The 14,968-nt window shown below is 41.4% G+C and overlaps 1 protein-coding gene across 1 annotated transcript in view; it reads left to right on the top strand.

Annotated features, from left to right (window-relative positions):
* dchs1a (dachsous cadherin-related 1a) overlaps window positions 1-14,968 on the top strand; it is a 122,258-nt gene that overhangs the window by 88,002 nt on the left and 19,288 nt on the right. Inside the window, exons 3-8 of the mRNA XM_053647679.1 lie at window positions 6,349-6,537; window positions 7,950-8,181; window positions 8,350-8,586; window positions 9,045-10,079; window positions 12,475-12,650; window positions 14,081-14,177. Coding sequence (XP_053503654.1) covers window positions 6,349-6,537; window positions 7,950-8,181; window positions 8,350-8,586; window positions 9,045-10,079; window positions 12,475-12,650; window positions 14,081-14,177 — 1,966 coding nt within the window. The remainder of the gene's footprint in view (window positions 1-6,348; window positions 6,538-7,949; window positions 8,182-8,349; window positions 8,587-9,044; window positions 10,080-12,474; window positions 12,651-14,080; window positions 14,178-14,968) is intronic.

The following is a 14,968-nucleotide window of genomic DNA, read 5'->3' as shown; positions in this document are numbered from 1 at the left end:
GACTCATAGGCGTCTACACCCTTTTTTTCTGAAGGCCTTACAGAACTCTTTAGATCTTGGCATGATGACACCGCACACCTCAATAACAAAGGGAACGCCAGACACTAGCTCTGAGAGGTTTAAACAAGACCGGTTCCTCCTGCACTCTCTAAGCAGGTTCTAATCACTGGCACCCGATCTTCAACACCTGATTCTAATTTTATGGATTTAAAGGTGTGGTAAATGTTGGGGGTGTACTTACTTTTTTCCATGTGAATGATCTGTTTTTTTGGGTTGTTGTTTTTTTTTTTTCTCATTTAAATTGTGAAAATTACTACAAAATGTCAATTTCACGTGTCATTTGATAGTGTATGTCTTAAGCCATCTATCATATATGCAGTTATTCAGTACCTGTATTGAGTCACGGAATTTGACCAATAGCTGTAATAAAAAGCCATATTGAGATAGTGAAGAGCATTGTTCACTGTCAGCCAGCTTGGCTTTGTTCATAAGATTCACTCTGAATGAAGAATGTGCTAGAACTGGTCTTTGATCTTTCTTTGCTTCACGTGAGAACCAGCTTCATATGTATGCAATACATGTATGCAATTCATATGCAATATTTAGGTGTTTGAGGAAAACCTATGCAGCCAATACCTATCCAAACCATATGTAACCTCACATACTCTGAGGTTATAAACTAAAACTTACCCCACTGTGGCGCTCATGTGGTGGACTAGTGTCCCTCATTTAGTGTGTAATCCCACCTCGTGTCCAGTGTTCCCAGGATACACTATGGCTCTACCACGACCCTGACCAGGATAAAGCTGTTACTTGAACGACTTAATGAATCATTCTTTACAGGATCAATACTAGTGTTCTTACCTGATTATTATACCTGTTTGTTTTCTTTCCTTCTTTTTAAAAGTCTACAGATCTCGCTGTAGTGTTCACTTTACATTTCCTGAAGGCTGCCCCAAACACATCGTTATATTATAAATAAAACGCTTGCTTTTCGACACCTCCTCCTGAGCCAAATGTGCTATGCCAAATCACAACTTCTCAAACTTTCTTGTTAAAATGTTACCAATAGGTAAAATTAGGATATTGCAGAATAACGGTAATGGACAACGGATAAGGCTTCCCCGTTCTATCCTGTCACATTGCCCTTAATCTGAGCCTTGGGTGGGAATTACATTATTTGTATACATTCTATTCATTACAGTATATACGCATTCGTACACTTGATATATACAAACCATACTGATGTTGTGTTCGTGGAACAGTACAATTATAATCTTTCAGCAAAAACACTTTTGCGCGTTATTTCTCTCATCATACTGTTCTCTGTTTTACTTCATGGGGAGGCTGTGTCATTTTTGAAATGGTGCCAATACACTCTCCGATGGCTGTGTGTATTTTGTAATTTCCTGTTGTTGAACATCACACATAGCCAGCGCTACTGACTGCCTCTGTCACGTTGACGTAATGCTCCATGTGGTTCACATCCGAGATAATACTCGATTTTATACCAATAGAATAGTGGATCGATGTCCTACTGAAAACATGATACAACACATACGACGTGATATAGCTGTACTCTGCTTGATCCAGTGAGTACAAAGACATTTGGCATATGTCTTTTTGGCCTGTGTGAACATTTTTTTAATATGTCGCTTCAAAGATATGGAAATGATTAATATTGTGGTCACGCACACTCCAGCAACCTCAGTATGGACTAAACAAAAGGAATACAGCGGTCTAAGAAAAACAGACCAAAAGACTTTGGTCCTTATCAGTCTTTTAGTAAAGATGTTTGTGAATGTTTATGGCCGTACAGTACTAAAGATTCCAAGAAAGTTCCAACAAAATGGCGAAAGAGCACTTCCTAAGCTACATCTTCCAGTAATTCAGTTCAGCCACTGCAGCGTGTTGCCTACCAATTATATTTATATTAATTCATCGGTATAGGGCACCACTCTGCGATGGACTGGCACCCTGTCCAGGGTGTACCCCGCCTTGTGCCCGATGCTCCCTGGGATAGACTCCAGGTTCCCCCGTGACCCTGAAAAGGATAAAGCGGTATAGAAGATGGATGGATGGATGGATGGATGGATGGATATAGGGCACTATTACTTTTGCTTAGATTGAATAGCTATTCTTATTTGTCTTCATTTATGAATTCATTTTGGATTGCTTTCTTTCACGTCATTAATATGGACCATTTCACAAACGTTCGTGGGTGTGATACAAATCAAACGATTTAAACTCTACAATGTAATCTGTATTTAAAATTTCATCAATTTGCACCAATTATTATCATTTGAAGCTGATTAATTGCGCTTCAAATGAATTGGTCTCCTTATATTCTAAATGATACTATTAATGAATAAACTTTAAAAAAAAAAAAAAACATAAACATGAATAAACTTTTTAAAAAAAAAAACAAAAAACAACTTTTTGTAAGAACTTGAAACTGGATTTTCATGAATACCATATTTCTTGTCTAAATATTCCTAAATTAGTCTGTATCTAGCTTGATAAATGAGGCTCAGTGTCTTTTTATGGGCCAATTTAAGTCGAGCCATGCCGGTCTAGTAATGGCCATCAGACGTTGCTCACAGCATCCATTCACATTCTGGGTGTGTTGGATGCAGAATGCCGCTATTTCGGTGAATTTGCTTTTCTAATTGGTTTGTTTAGAGGCCGTTCTGAATGTAGCAGTAAACCAATGATGCAATATCACTTGGCAGTTGGATGTACAACTGAAACACTGATTAGAACTGTCAGAACCACACTTCAAGACTCCTGGAAGTTCGCCTGATAGAAAAAATACTTCATGTTTTCGTCTAAACAATCAAGTAAACCTTGGCACTCTGAAGACCCAGTACTGGAGAGTTCTGAGGAACGCCACTGATCCTCCAGTGCCAATGCTTTTGTATGAGCTACAGTGTCTGCATTGTTTGTCTCCAGAATCTTAAGGCATTTTGTTTTAAGCTTTCAGTGAGGAAAGGGAAATGGTGCATGAACCGGAGGACTCGGTACGTTATCTTTGGCTTCGTCCAGCCCTTTCTAAGATAACGTAGCCCCCAGCTAATTTCTTCCCTCACCTCTCTAGTAGAGTTCTCATTGTGTCACACTTGCAAAAAAAAAAAAAAAAAAAAGAAGCAGAAACAGCTGCTTGTTCACGGGGGTCCAACAATAGCACTCTCTCGATTTCTCACCCGCACTGAGAAGGACCGAACGACCATTTAGCCAGACAAAAAAATCCTTTGTCCTGTTGGAATCAGGATATGATCAGAAATCACGGTTTTCTGCGTGAAATATCTCGCATGTGCCTGTCGACATATCAGCATGTGTTGTGTGTTTAAGCCTGACTGCGTGAGTGAAAAGCAAGTAAAGCACCAAGGATTTAGGTAAGAATTTAGGAAAGTAGACGTGAGAAGAGTTTCTGGATTATTTGACCCACTTACGATTGAGACACTGCTGAACTTCTGAACCGGCCAACATATGTCTGTTATTATGCTTGCAAATGCAAACGGACCTTTCAAAAAGTACAGACACGTGTATTTAGCTTTTTGTTGAGTCCGAATATGAGTCCAGGGTAAAAAAAAAAAAAGATTTCTCTCTAACACCCTAAAGGGTTTTTTTTTTTTTTTGAGTTGTAGAGATATGCTGTATGAAACGTTGGATGGCATGTATGAGGGGGTTTCCTTGCAGTTCTCCAGTTTCCTCCTAACTCCCAAAACATGCCAGTAGGTACGCCAGACTGGCTATTCTAACCTCCACCTAGGTGCGAATGTGTGTGCAGGATACCCTGTGAATATACTGGCATCCCATTCAAGGTGTATTCCCGCCCCGTGCCCAGTGTTCCTGGGATGGCCGCCAGATCCACCATGACTGAGACCAGGATAAAGTGATTGTTGAAGAATGATTGAATGATACAAGATCTTCGGGTTTGAGTGTGTGCGACTGAACTCTGGATGCCCTTTCAGCTTCCAGCGGCAGTCGACTTAATCAAGGCCATCTTACCACGCACTTAAACATGCCCTTGAAATGGTGTCCTCCACTTCATTCCCATTATCCACAAACCACTATGTTGAACATGTAGATGCTGTTTCTCCATAGTGTAGGAATGAAATGTTCAATTTCAGCTTTCAGTCCTGAGTGCCTTTTAATCCTTCATCCTTGGTAACCTAATAATGCTTTACATTATCGCTCCATAGAATCATAAATATTTGATATGCACATAACCATTGAGCCAACTTTCTAAGTAAAAGAAACATGCCAGTCCTGAAATTGAAAGACTTGTGTTTCTCTCTTTGCATATCTTCTGTCAAGTAGTTGAAGTAGTCACCAATCAGGCCGGCAACCAGAAGGAAATGTTTATCCTAGAGTGCTGTGCAGGAGCTCGTATTCTCTGCTAGATAGAGACCCCGAGCTGAGTGAGCTGTCCTTGTGCTTTCTTTAGTCAAGCCAAGTCTTCATGGAAAATCGCTTTGTCCATGAGGCACGTCCTCCGTCGAACGCTTTGCTGCCTCAGGTTGGAACCGTCACCGTGCTTATGACTTCTATCACGCTAGCGTGGGAGCCTAAGCATGTGGTAAAGCGGTGTTTATTAATATAGTACCCCCTGATAGATTGTAAAATATCTGAAAGAGCTTCAGGACCTGAGATTTTTAATAGGGGGAACATCTCAGCTGCGTGAGCTCATCTTCCTGCAGTTCTGTGCTTTGTTCTTTAGCTTATGGGCCTGTGATCTAAATATATTGGGTACATGTGGGCTATAATCTAATAGCATGGGGCCTGAAGAAGACTGTTAAGTACATTAAGCTGCAAATATTCGAATCATCAATTAGAATATGTTAAAGATTCTGCATCAATATGTTTGTGTAAACATACATAGTTAAATCTGTAGGTTTAGATGAGTTAAATCTGTAGGTTTAGATGAGTTAAATCTGTAGGTTTAGATGAGTTAAATCTGTAGGTTTAGATGATTTAAATCTGTAGGTTTAGATGAGTTAAATCTGTAGGTTTAGATGAGTTAAATCTGTAGGTTTAGATGATTTAAATCTGTAGGTTTAGATGAGTTAAATCTGTAGGTTTAGATGAGTTAAATCTGTAGGTTTTGATGAGTTAAATCTGTAGGTTTAGATGATTTAAATCTGTAGGTTTAGATGAGTTAAATCTGTAGGTTTTGATGATTTAAATCTGTAGGTTTAGATGAGTTAAATCTGTAGGTTTAGATGAGTTAAATCTGTAGGTTTAGATGAGTTAAATCTGTAGGTTTAGATGATTTAAATCTGTAGGTTTAGATGAGTTAAATCTGTAGGTTTAGATGATTTAAATCTGTAGGTTTAGATGATTTAAATCTGTAGGTTTAGATGATTTAAATCTGTAGGTTTAGATGAGTTAAATCTGTAGGTTTAGATGAGTTAAATCTGTAGGTTTAGATGATTTAAATCTGTAGGTTTAGATGAGTTAAATCTGTAGGTTTAGATGAGTTAAATCTGTAGGTTTTGATGAGTTAAATCTGTAGGTTTAGATGATTTAAATCTGTAGGTTTAGATGAGTTAAATCTGTAGGTTTTGATGATTTAAATCTGTAGGTTTAGATGAGTTAAATCTGTAGGTTTTGATGATTTAAATCTGTAGGTTTAGATGAGTTAAATCTGTAGGTTTAGATGAGTTAAATCTGTAGGTTTAGATGAGTTAAATCTGTAGGTTTTGATGATTTAAATCTGTAGGTTTAGATGAGTTAAATCTGTAGGTTTAGATGAGTTAAATCTGTAGGTTTAGATGAGTTAAATCTGTAGGTTTTGTCTGTTTGGGCAGTATATTCTTATATAATGGGTATACGTATGGTGAGCTTCAGTACTACAGAATTTCTTAGAAAACTTACTGCTTAGAAAAAGTAGGACTAACTTTGCTCTTTTATATGCTATAAGTAGTCGGAAAACGTGGCTGAAGCTCAACAAAACTGGTTGTTTTGCGATTTATTTCAAAGCAAAACCCAGCTAAAGTGTCTCTTCAGACCTTGCATCCATCCCTCATACTCTGGCATGATTTCTAAGTCTGTGAAAGTCATCATATCCTCTTTGCTAGCTTCCCGAGAGGTAGAAATTGTCTTCATGTATGGCAGTGTGTGTCTAGATGGAGCATGTTCAAGACAGATGAATGCCCTTAAGTGTAATGGCTTAATTATGCAGGGTTAATAGTGGGAAAGATTGTGTGGTCCTGCTTCAAAAATGTCTCCTTGCTTGCCCTGCTGTTCTATATGTATGATCGATTTAAGTCATTTTAATACATGCATTTGATTTTGCTTAGATTCTGGGGGAAGTTTATTGAGTCTCTGCTTTCCGCTCCACAGGTGAACGCGAGGGATGCCGATGGTGGCTCGTTTGGCTCCGTGTCCTATTCGCTGGGATCTGGACCTGGTAGCTTGGCCCATCCTCACTTCACCATCAAAAAAGAAAGTGGGCAAATCTGCACCAGTGCAAGTCTGGACCGTGACCAGGGCCCTGCCAGCTATGACTTCACTGTCACAGCCGTGGACGGGGTCAGTCAGTTCAACGTCATCAACCAACACCAAATATGCAGCTACTGTTACTACTGTTGTAGCAAAACTTGAACATTTTCAACACTCTTGTCTCAATCACAAGTACAGCATTAGCATCTTAAAGCAGTGTAGGAGCATTACAAACATTTTGACAGGCAGAATCTGATTACAAACTGAATTGATTAAGTGTATGTTTACTTTATTACGCCCATATAGCTAGCTACTCAAAAACCTGATCGAGATGTGACGTTCACTGTGTGAGGAAATCACATTTAGCTATTAAGGTTGTAGACGTCTTTAGACTTTTTATCGAAAAAATCGACCTTTTTTTATCGACCTTTTTTAAACAGTGCTCTTGCTAGACTGTAATTCGTTACACAACATGATCTTTCCAGGAAGTTAGCTTAAGCAAGGTTAAAAATATGAAATATTGTCTGTTAGCCAGCTAGCTAACATGAGCTAACCTGACAGGATTTCTGAGTAATCGCGTTCATAAATGTGTACAATTATCAATGCTGGCTAGCTTGGCAAAATATTAGAATAAAATCGAGTGCATTCGTCAAACAGTGGGAAGCTGGAAGAATATACTGCCAATCATATATGCATGTTTCTGCCAATCATATAGACATTTTGTTAGCTAGCTAACATGAGCCAATCGAATAGGGTTCATGGGGGTTCTTGTAGTCCTGTTTACAAATGGTGATAATCCTTGCTAGCTGGATAATTATGCTAATTTGGCAAGTTATCTGAGAAAACATGAACTGTCTGAGTGCAATAACGAAATGTCTTTGAGATTAGGACAGATAGGAGTGTTTTTAATCAAAGACAAGTCCACCCATCTTGGTCTTGGAGGCTTGAAATGTTGTTCTACTGTGCACAGTATGCATACAGTATATGAGATGACATGTGCTAGCTTTTTATTAGGAAGAGACTTTAGGAAGGCAGGGGGGCAAAGCACAAGAGGAAACTTGGAATGGGTCTCGTGGTAATGCTTCAAGAGTTGCACAGCATCTTGTGCCATGGCAGCCTAAATAACACTTAAAATCATTGCGCAGCAGCGAAAGGAAATTGCAGCAGACATGTTAAAGCAATCTCAGAGAGCGGAACCTTAAAGAGCTGTAATATTTAATAAGTTGGAGGCTTGCCTTGCTTTCTTCCTTGCCTAAAAGAAGAAGGCTCTGCAGTATTCATTGCTCACACAACGGTAGTCATGTTATCCTGACAGATTGGAGTAGTCTCTGGAGAAATGATCAATTTACCTTTACCTTTAAAACGTCTGTGCCTTCAGGGAACATTAACCCGAAGCTATTTTAATCAGATATAAAATGCCGTGTCTTACTGATTCTGCCAAACTAAGGTTCGAGCTAGCGTTCAAGAGGTATTAAAGATGATGCCTGATTTTCCTCCATCAGGGTGGCCTGAGCTCTGTTGCCTACGTGCATGTTGACCTGGTGGACGTTAACGACAACTGGCCAACCTTCTACCCTGTGCACTATGCTGTGAGTCTAAGCACTCAGAGCAGTCCTGGCACCTCTGTCATCCGGGTGACGGCCCATGACCCCGACGCAGGAGAGAACGGCAGGGTGACGTACCGTACCGCACCCGGGGGAAGTTCGCCCTTCTTCACGCTGAATAAAGACACCGGTGAGCTCAGCACCGTTGAAGTTTTAATCTTGCATAGCGTATGAATATATAAAAAGTTGCGAGGAAATACAAAAATAAAATGTCTTTTCAAAAGCCTGCATTGTTTGAAGTCTGACTTAAAGGTTGCTGGAACTTAGCTCGTGCTAATTGAGCTGTTTCATTTTTTAGGAGTGATATCACTATCACGCTCTCTGCATGGGAAGGCAAACACAGTCATCGCCATGGTGGTCTCGGCCCAAGATGGGGGTGGCCTCACGGCTCCAGTAAACGCCAAGGTCAACATCAGCATCGTGGCTGGTCTGGTGGCACCCCCTGTGTTTGAACAGGCTCAGTATTACTTCACTGTATCTGAAGATGCCCTGCGTGGGACCCAAGTCGGCACTGTACGTGCCAGCACCAAGAATGGTGAGTGAGCTGAAGAAAAGGTGTTTACTGTGAGGCCCCGTAGCAATAGTAGTGCGTACACGTGATAGGTCCATACCAATGTAGGTTCATCAGTCCCTTTGGACAGCGTGACCGAGTGTGATGAAAGCTGGTGTTCATTTTTTTTTTTCTTAACTCGACACCACTTGTACAAATAGGCTCTGGGCCATTGTACACACCTCATTTAGAATCAACATTAATCATAAATTCCATTTTACCACTTAAGTTTTTTAACAATTTTCCTTGGACGTCCAAAGTACTCCATCATGGTTTCACGTGATGAAAAAATAACTTTCGGTTTTAGAGTTTATGTGCTGAACACATCTGTAGACTGATCAGGCTCTGGTTCTTGTATTCTCATTTGCTTTTTCTGTCACCAACCCCCCCCCTCCTCCACCCTCTCTCTCTCTCTCTCTCTCTCTCTCTCTCTCTCTTCTCAGGGGTCTCAAAGGACGTTTCCTACACCATCTGCTCTGGTGACCCTACTGGTTATTTCACAGTGGATCCTGAGACGGGAATTTTGAGAACGAGTCTACCTCTGGACCATGAACTCCAGCCCATTGTGGAACTGGAGGTCCAGGCACAAAGCGGGAACCCGCCAGCTTTTGGTCAAACCCGTGTCCATATCACAGTGGTGGATGTCAATGACAACGCTCCCACCTTCATCCCATCATCTTCCGAATCTCTGATTCTTCTTGATGATACAAGAATGGGCACTGTGGTCTATAAGATTCAGGCTGAGGACCTTGACTCTGGTCCTAACGGTGCTTTGACCTTCGACCTACTCCCCAGTGGTGCCCAGAGAACCTTCAATGTGGACCGTAGCAGTGGCGAAATCCGTCTGATTGCAAGTTTGTCGTATGAGACAGTGCCACGCTATGATTTGCAGGTTCTTGCCAAGGACATGGGAGCACCCCAGCTCAGTGCCATCTTCACCCTGGTGGTGCATGTGCAGGCTGAGAACAGCCAAGGGCCGGTGTTTGACACCCTCAGCTACCGAGTGGAGCTGAAGGAGGGCACGCCGCTCAACACCCGTTTCCTGCAGGTGCGTGCACTCAATAGAGATGGCGGGATCACTTCCGGATCCGGCGCTACGGTCCCTCTGGCTTACCACCTGCAACCGGATGGAGACTCAGCAGGCTTTGGCATTGTCTCGGACAGTGGCTGGCTGTTTGTAAAGAGCGCCCTGGACCGCGAGGTTAAAGAGGTGTACCTTCTCACAGTCCTCGCCACATCCGGTCACGGGCAGCTGAAAAAGACAGGTAGTGCCACGGTACGCGTTTCAGTGATGGATGAAAATGACAACTCGCCTCGCTTTACCCAGGAGAGAGCTTTCCTGGCTGTAAGAGAGAACCTGCCAGCTGGTTCAGGCTTCGGCCGGGTGCCTGCTACAGATCGGGATGCCGGGCTCAACAGCCGCCTCATCTACCGACTCCTGCACCCGGATCGCCATTTTCAGATCAACTCACACACAGGTGATCATCATATACTCTACCTTCCTACTTTTTAGTGTCTCCGACATTCCAACCTTAGCGAGTAGCTTCTGGCTTTTCCGCCGGGAAGGTCTCATACCTTTAAAAAAAAAAAAATACAGTTAAAAAGTGTTTTTCTATTACAAATAAACGGTAGAATCGCTACCAATGCTTTACTTATGCTCCAGGACCAGCATCAGATACCACATGATGCTGTGAGATGTAATCGTAATGAACAGATGACACAAAATGCCAGCAACCTGGATATATTTTTAAATTAATTATGGCAATCAAAGCAAAACAGACAGCAACTTGTGGGGGGGTGAAATCAGTGCAACGTGCTGTGGATTTGAGCACACACACTTGGTTATTCATAAGAATAGAGTAGTGAAGTGAGCATCACTTCAGCTCAGCGAGCACTGAGACCCACTTAGCTCTACATTTTGCTCACCACCCAACGTGCAATGCAAATTCCCCGTAGCCAATACCTTACGCTCATGTTTAGATACCAAGCTCACTGACACCGCTCTCACCTTATTCTGTCTGTTAAAGATACCGTTTAATAATCTTAAGCATAAAACGAAGCACGAGGAGCTCACTTCTGGCAGCACACAGCAGCAATGACCATAAACGGAGCTAAATAACATTTCCCATGATGCCCTTGATTGCTTAATAACAAGTAGGTTACTCATTTCGATATCGGTACTGACATAAAAACGTCTAAAAATCTGTACTCAGGCTAAAAATAATGGTATTGATGCATCAGTAGTAGAATGTATTGGTAATGTGAACATTCTGTCGATACGCGCTATACACGCTCAAGTTCACTTAGACTTTTACATTATTTTTACTTTTAAACTTTTAATTACAGAGACTATTCAGGGCTTCTTTTTTTTTTGGTCCTTTTCCAGTTCCAAACGTTTCAGTAATTACAGTTGAAATAATTAGAAATGTGATAAATGACCCTGAGCCTATTGTGCTCTGGGTTTTCAGTGCCCAGTGATTATAGAAGAATACGGTAAATCATTGGAGTGTGATAAATGGCTCTCGGTCTATTTGATTCCGCACATTTCGTCCGAGCGGAAGGTAGAGGAATCACCAACAGCTCCTAGTTTAGGATTCTGTCACCACTGGTACTGAGGGGAATCACAGGAACAGCTGGGGAGGGCCATATGTGCGATCAAAACCTTCCGTCACTAAGACTTCTCTTCTAGCCTCTGCTCTTTGCCGAGAGATTATTCATACAGGCGCTCCATCAATCCCTCTCTCTTTCTATCGGCCTCTGTTCTCACCTGTATGCGTGCTTAAATGTTTTTCGGATTTCAAGCGGATTTCTAATAAGCGAATTATTGTTTGAGTTCATTAATTAGTGTAGTACAAATATGACCTAATAAAGCTTCATTAAATTAAACGACTCATTTTTATTTCTGAAAACAAAGCACACTTGGCAACACATTCATAGGCTGTGAATATATTAACCACTAAATAATAGTGACATATTTATAAAGTAGGAAGAGTAAAGCTTTCCCAGTTGCTTGGCAACTGGCCAGTACCTGAGGCTAGATTAAAAATTTCATAATACAATTGAATATAATATAATATGTAAGGAATAAAAAGGGTGTGTGTCGTCGGCAAATAATTCATGATATGGTGCCGTCATGACAAAACAAAACAAACGATGATGTGCTGTACTTTTTATCCGTTTACAGTTACAGATGTGGCCTATCACGCAGTTCGTCACGTGTGATCACGCGGTATACTGCAGGCTGTTTAATGTTGTGGAACGTCTAGAAATCAGGCTGGTTCCTGTTATCGAATATGTTATCGCAGCTATAAACAGTCGTTCCCTTGACAACGTCTCTCATCTTCTCTTAACCTTGAAGTCAATTAGGCCACAGAACAAACAAACAAAACCAAAAAAAAAAAAACGCAGCTTGTCACGCTCAGAATAATACGCAATACCGCTCTGTCCAGAAGACTTTCCCATTTCAGAAAACTTTAAGTTACAGCTAAAACTCGGACTGTTTTTAAAAGCACTGACACTGGAGACTCCTTCCAAAAATGTTAAATAAATGTCTCTTTACAGAAATATTGACACGCATTTTAAAAATCTGTTTTATGAATTTCGTCAGACCTACGAGTCTCCGCGTGAGTTATTATAAAAACAATGAGGTGTTTCTTTTACTGTGTGATGCTTAGGCATCTGTTAAATTGTATGGTGCTTTCACTGAGGTTTTCTGAAGTGTACACTCAAACCTTACAGAATAAATTTGGGACACCGTTAAAAATAATGGAAACGCCATCACTGTACGTTGCTTTGGTACTCTGATATCTATCTGTTTACAGGCCTCTGTGTCTCACTATGCATTCATTCGACCATTCACGTCCATGTCTGCAGGTGAGATAAGCACTAGGGTAGCACTGGATCGAGAGCACCAGTCCAGCTACCAGTTGGTGGTGGTGGTACAGGATAGTGGAACTCCCCCTCGCAGTGCCACTGGGACGGCCTTCATCACGGTGCTGGATGAAAATGACAACGCTCCCTTCTTTACCCGTAGAGATCTTCTCATGCAGGTACACGGAGGACTGGATGTAATGTAAAGTCAGTGTGTCACCAGGGTTAAAGGGAAAGTGACGACAGGGTCGTCTTGTGTGTAGGAAAGTCATTTAGATTAAGAACGCCCGGTTTTATAGTACCCCTACACTTGAAAACATGAGTGTATTCTCTCATTCCGACTATGTGAATGAGTGTTTAGGACAAATTTGTCAACTAAAGTCGCTTAGGGAAGACTTTGTTTGATCTCAATGATCAAACAAATCAGGCTCAAGAGATATTCTTAGACGAAGATTAACTTCAGCTACAAAATTCACATACTAAGCTAAAAAGCTAGTTAACTTACCCATTGTTACGATATTAGTGGTTGTTATGGTAACAAATAGTGGTTATTATGGTATACATATGTATTCGGTACCTATGAAAACACAAGTCGGTGATCAAACTGATAAAACCATCCTGATACGTCAACAGTTCTATGATTTTGGTGAGTAAATATCCGACTATAAGTCACTCTGAGGTTTCCTGACTCACAGGGTCGAATGTCTATCATCTTGTCTTAACAGCTTACTACTCCATAACCTAAGCAGGTAGCGGTGGGGATGCGGTGGCTTTGGGAATTTTGTATATTCATATTTCCTTGAGGAATGTAGAGGTGTAGATATATGACATTTTTTGCAGTTTGTAGTCATTTGTTTTTTTGTTTTTTTTTTATACAACAGTTAGTTCTGCTCCACAAATCTGATTGGTCGAACGGCATTCCAAGAGTACCTCTGTTTCCTAGAACCACACTGGGACGTTTCACTGTGTGCATCACTCCGCTCGTCCGTGTTCGCCGTGTAAAATTCCACTCCCTACAGTATTTTGAAACATAGTCGTAGTCATCAGAGGACATGGCAAACGCTACACTTTTCACGAATGTAACCTTCGACTTAAAATAATGACGCACGTCTGATGAAGATGAAAAGGAAGAAGGGAGGCCAATTTCACTGGAAGCACCTTTAACAGGAATGTACAAATCCGTGTGACGTAGCCAGCCGGCTAGGTGGTGAGAGTAGCCTCTTCTACTAGGATCTATTTCCACTCGTGGAGCAAATATAAACAAAACGTTTGGACAGAACGTGTCTGAAATGTTAGTTCCTTGATTTTAATTTCTTGTTTATAGAACTGTTGTATAAAAGCAGTACCACACTCGCAGCCGTGCGGTTGAGTAAACATGAGTATTCAATATATACCCTACGAAGGGTTGGCACCCCGTCCAGGGTGTCCCCCACTTTGTGCCCTGAGTTCCCTGGGATAGCCTCCAGGCTCCCCGTGACCCTGTGTAGGATAAGGGGTTCAGAAAATGGATGGATGGATGGATAATTTATGTAAAACAAGTAATATTATCAGGCTACACCACTGTTAATGACTGAAACTACTGTATTACTGTGTGTGTGTGTGTGTGTAGGTCTTGGAAGGACAGCCATCAGGGGTTTTACTGGGTACCGTCACTGCCAAAGACCCAGATGATGGAGAAAATGGGACCGTTTTCTACTCACTGTCAGGTAAAAGAGTCATTCTGGCTTTAATGTGGACAACAGGATCTCGCTTCCAATATACTGTGCCACATCAAATATATTGCTTGTGGGATTTTAAAAATCGGTCACATACAGAGTCTGTATTAAGCCTCTTGTGAGCAGTAGCACGGAAACTTGGCTATTCCAAAAAGATCCCATTAAAAGTTTTCACTATATGGACAAAAGTTTGTTGACCCCTGACCATCACAGTCATGTGCTTATTGAAAATCCCATTCCATATTTGCTGTTATAATAACCTCCATTCTTCTAGGAAGGCTTTGCACTAGATTATGGAGCGTAGCTGTGGGGATTTGCCCATTCAGCTGCAGGAGCATTAGTGAGGTGGTGTTAGGTGAGGAGGCCTGGGGTTCGTTCAGCATTCCAGTTCGTCCCAAAGGTGTTCAGTGGGGTTGAGGTCAGGGTTTTATGCAGGACACTCAAGTTCTTAAACATCAACGTGGCAAACCATGTCTTCACGGAGCTTGCTTTTTGCACAGCAGCATGGTCATGCTGGAACAGGTCTGAGCCAAACTTTTGGCCGTATAGTGTGTTTAACCTAGCTTCTCTCTTATCTGTCTGAAGTGACATCTTATTTTGAATATATTTAACGTGGCTTCTGTATGTTGGATTTGAAATCCCGTATGGAATCCACATTGAACCTGGCATAAGAAGCAGCACGGACGCTATTCCAGTGAGGTACACTGCATTGGTAGTCCATGTGTGCCTGCGCTCCCACTTAAAATGGTCTTATTGGAAAGAAGTAAACAAGAATAATTAAT

The sequence above is a fragment of the Ictalurus furcatus genome, chromosome 17, assembly GCF_023375685.1.
Source record: "Ictalurus furcatus strain D&B chromosome 17, Billie_1.0, whole genome shotgun sequence".
Lineage (NCBI taxonomy): Eukaryota > Metazoa > Chordata > Actinopteri > Siluriformes > Ictaluridae > Ictalurus > Ictalurus furcatus.
Note: the sequence above shows the minus strand (reverse complement) of the source record. Positions and strands in the feature narration are given on the sequence as shown.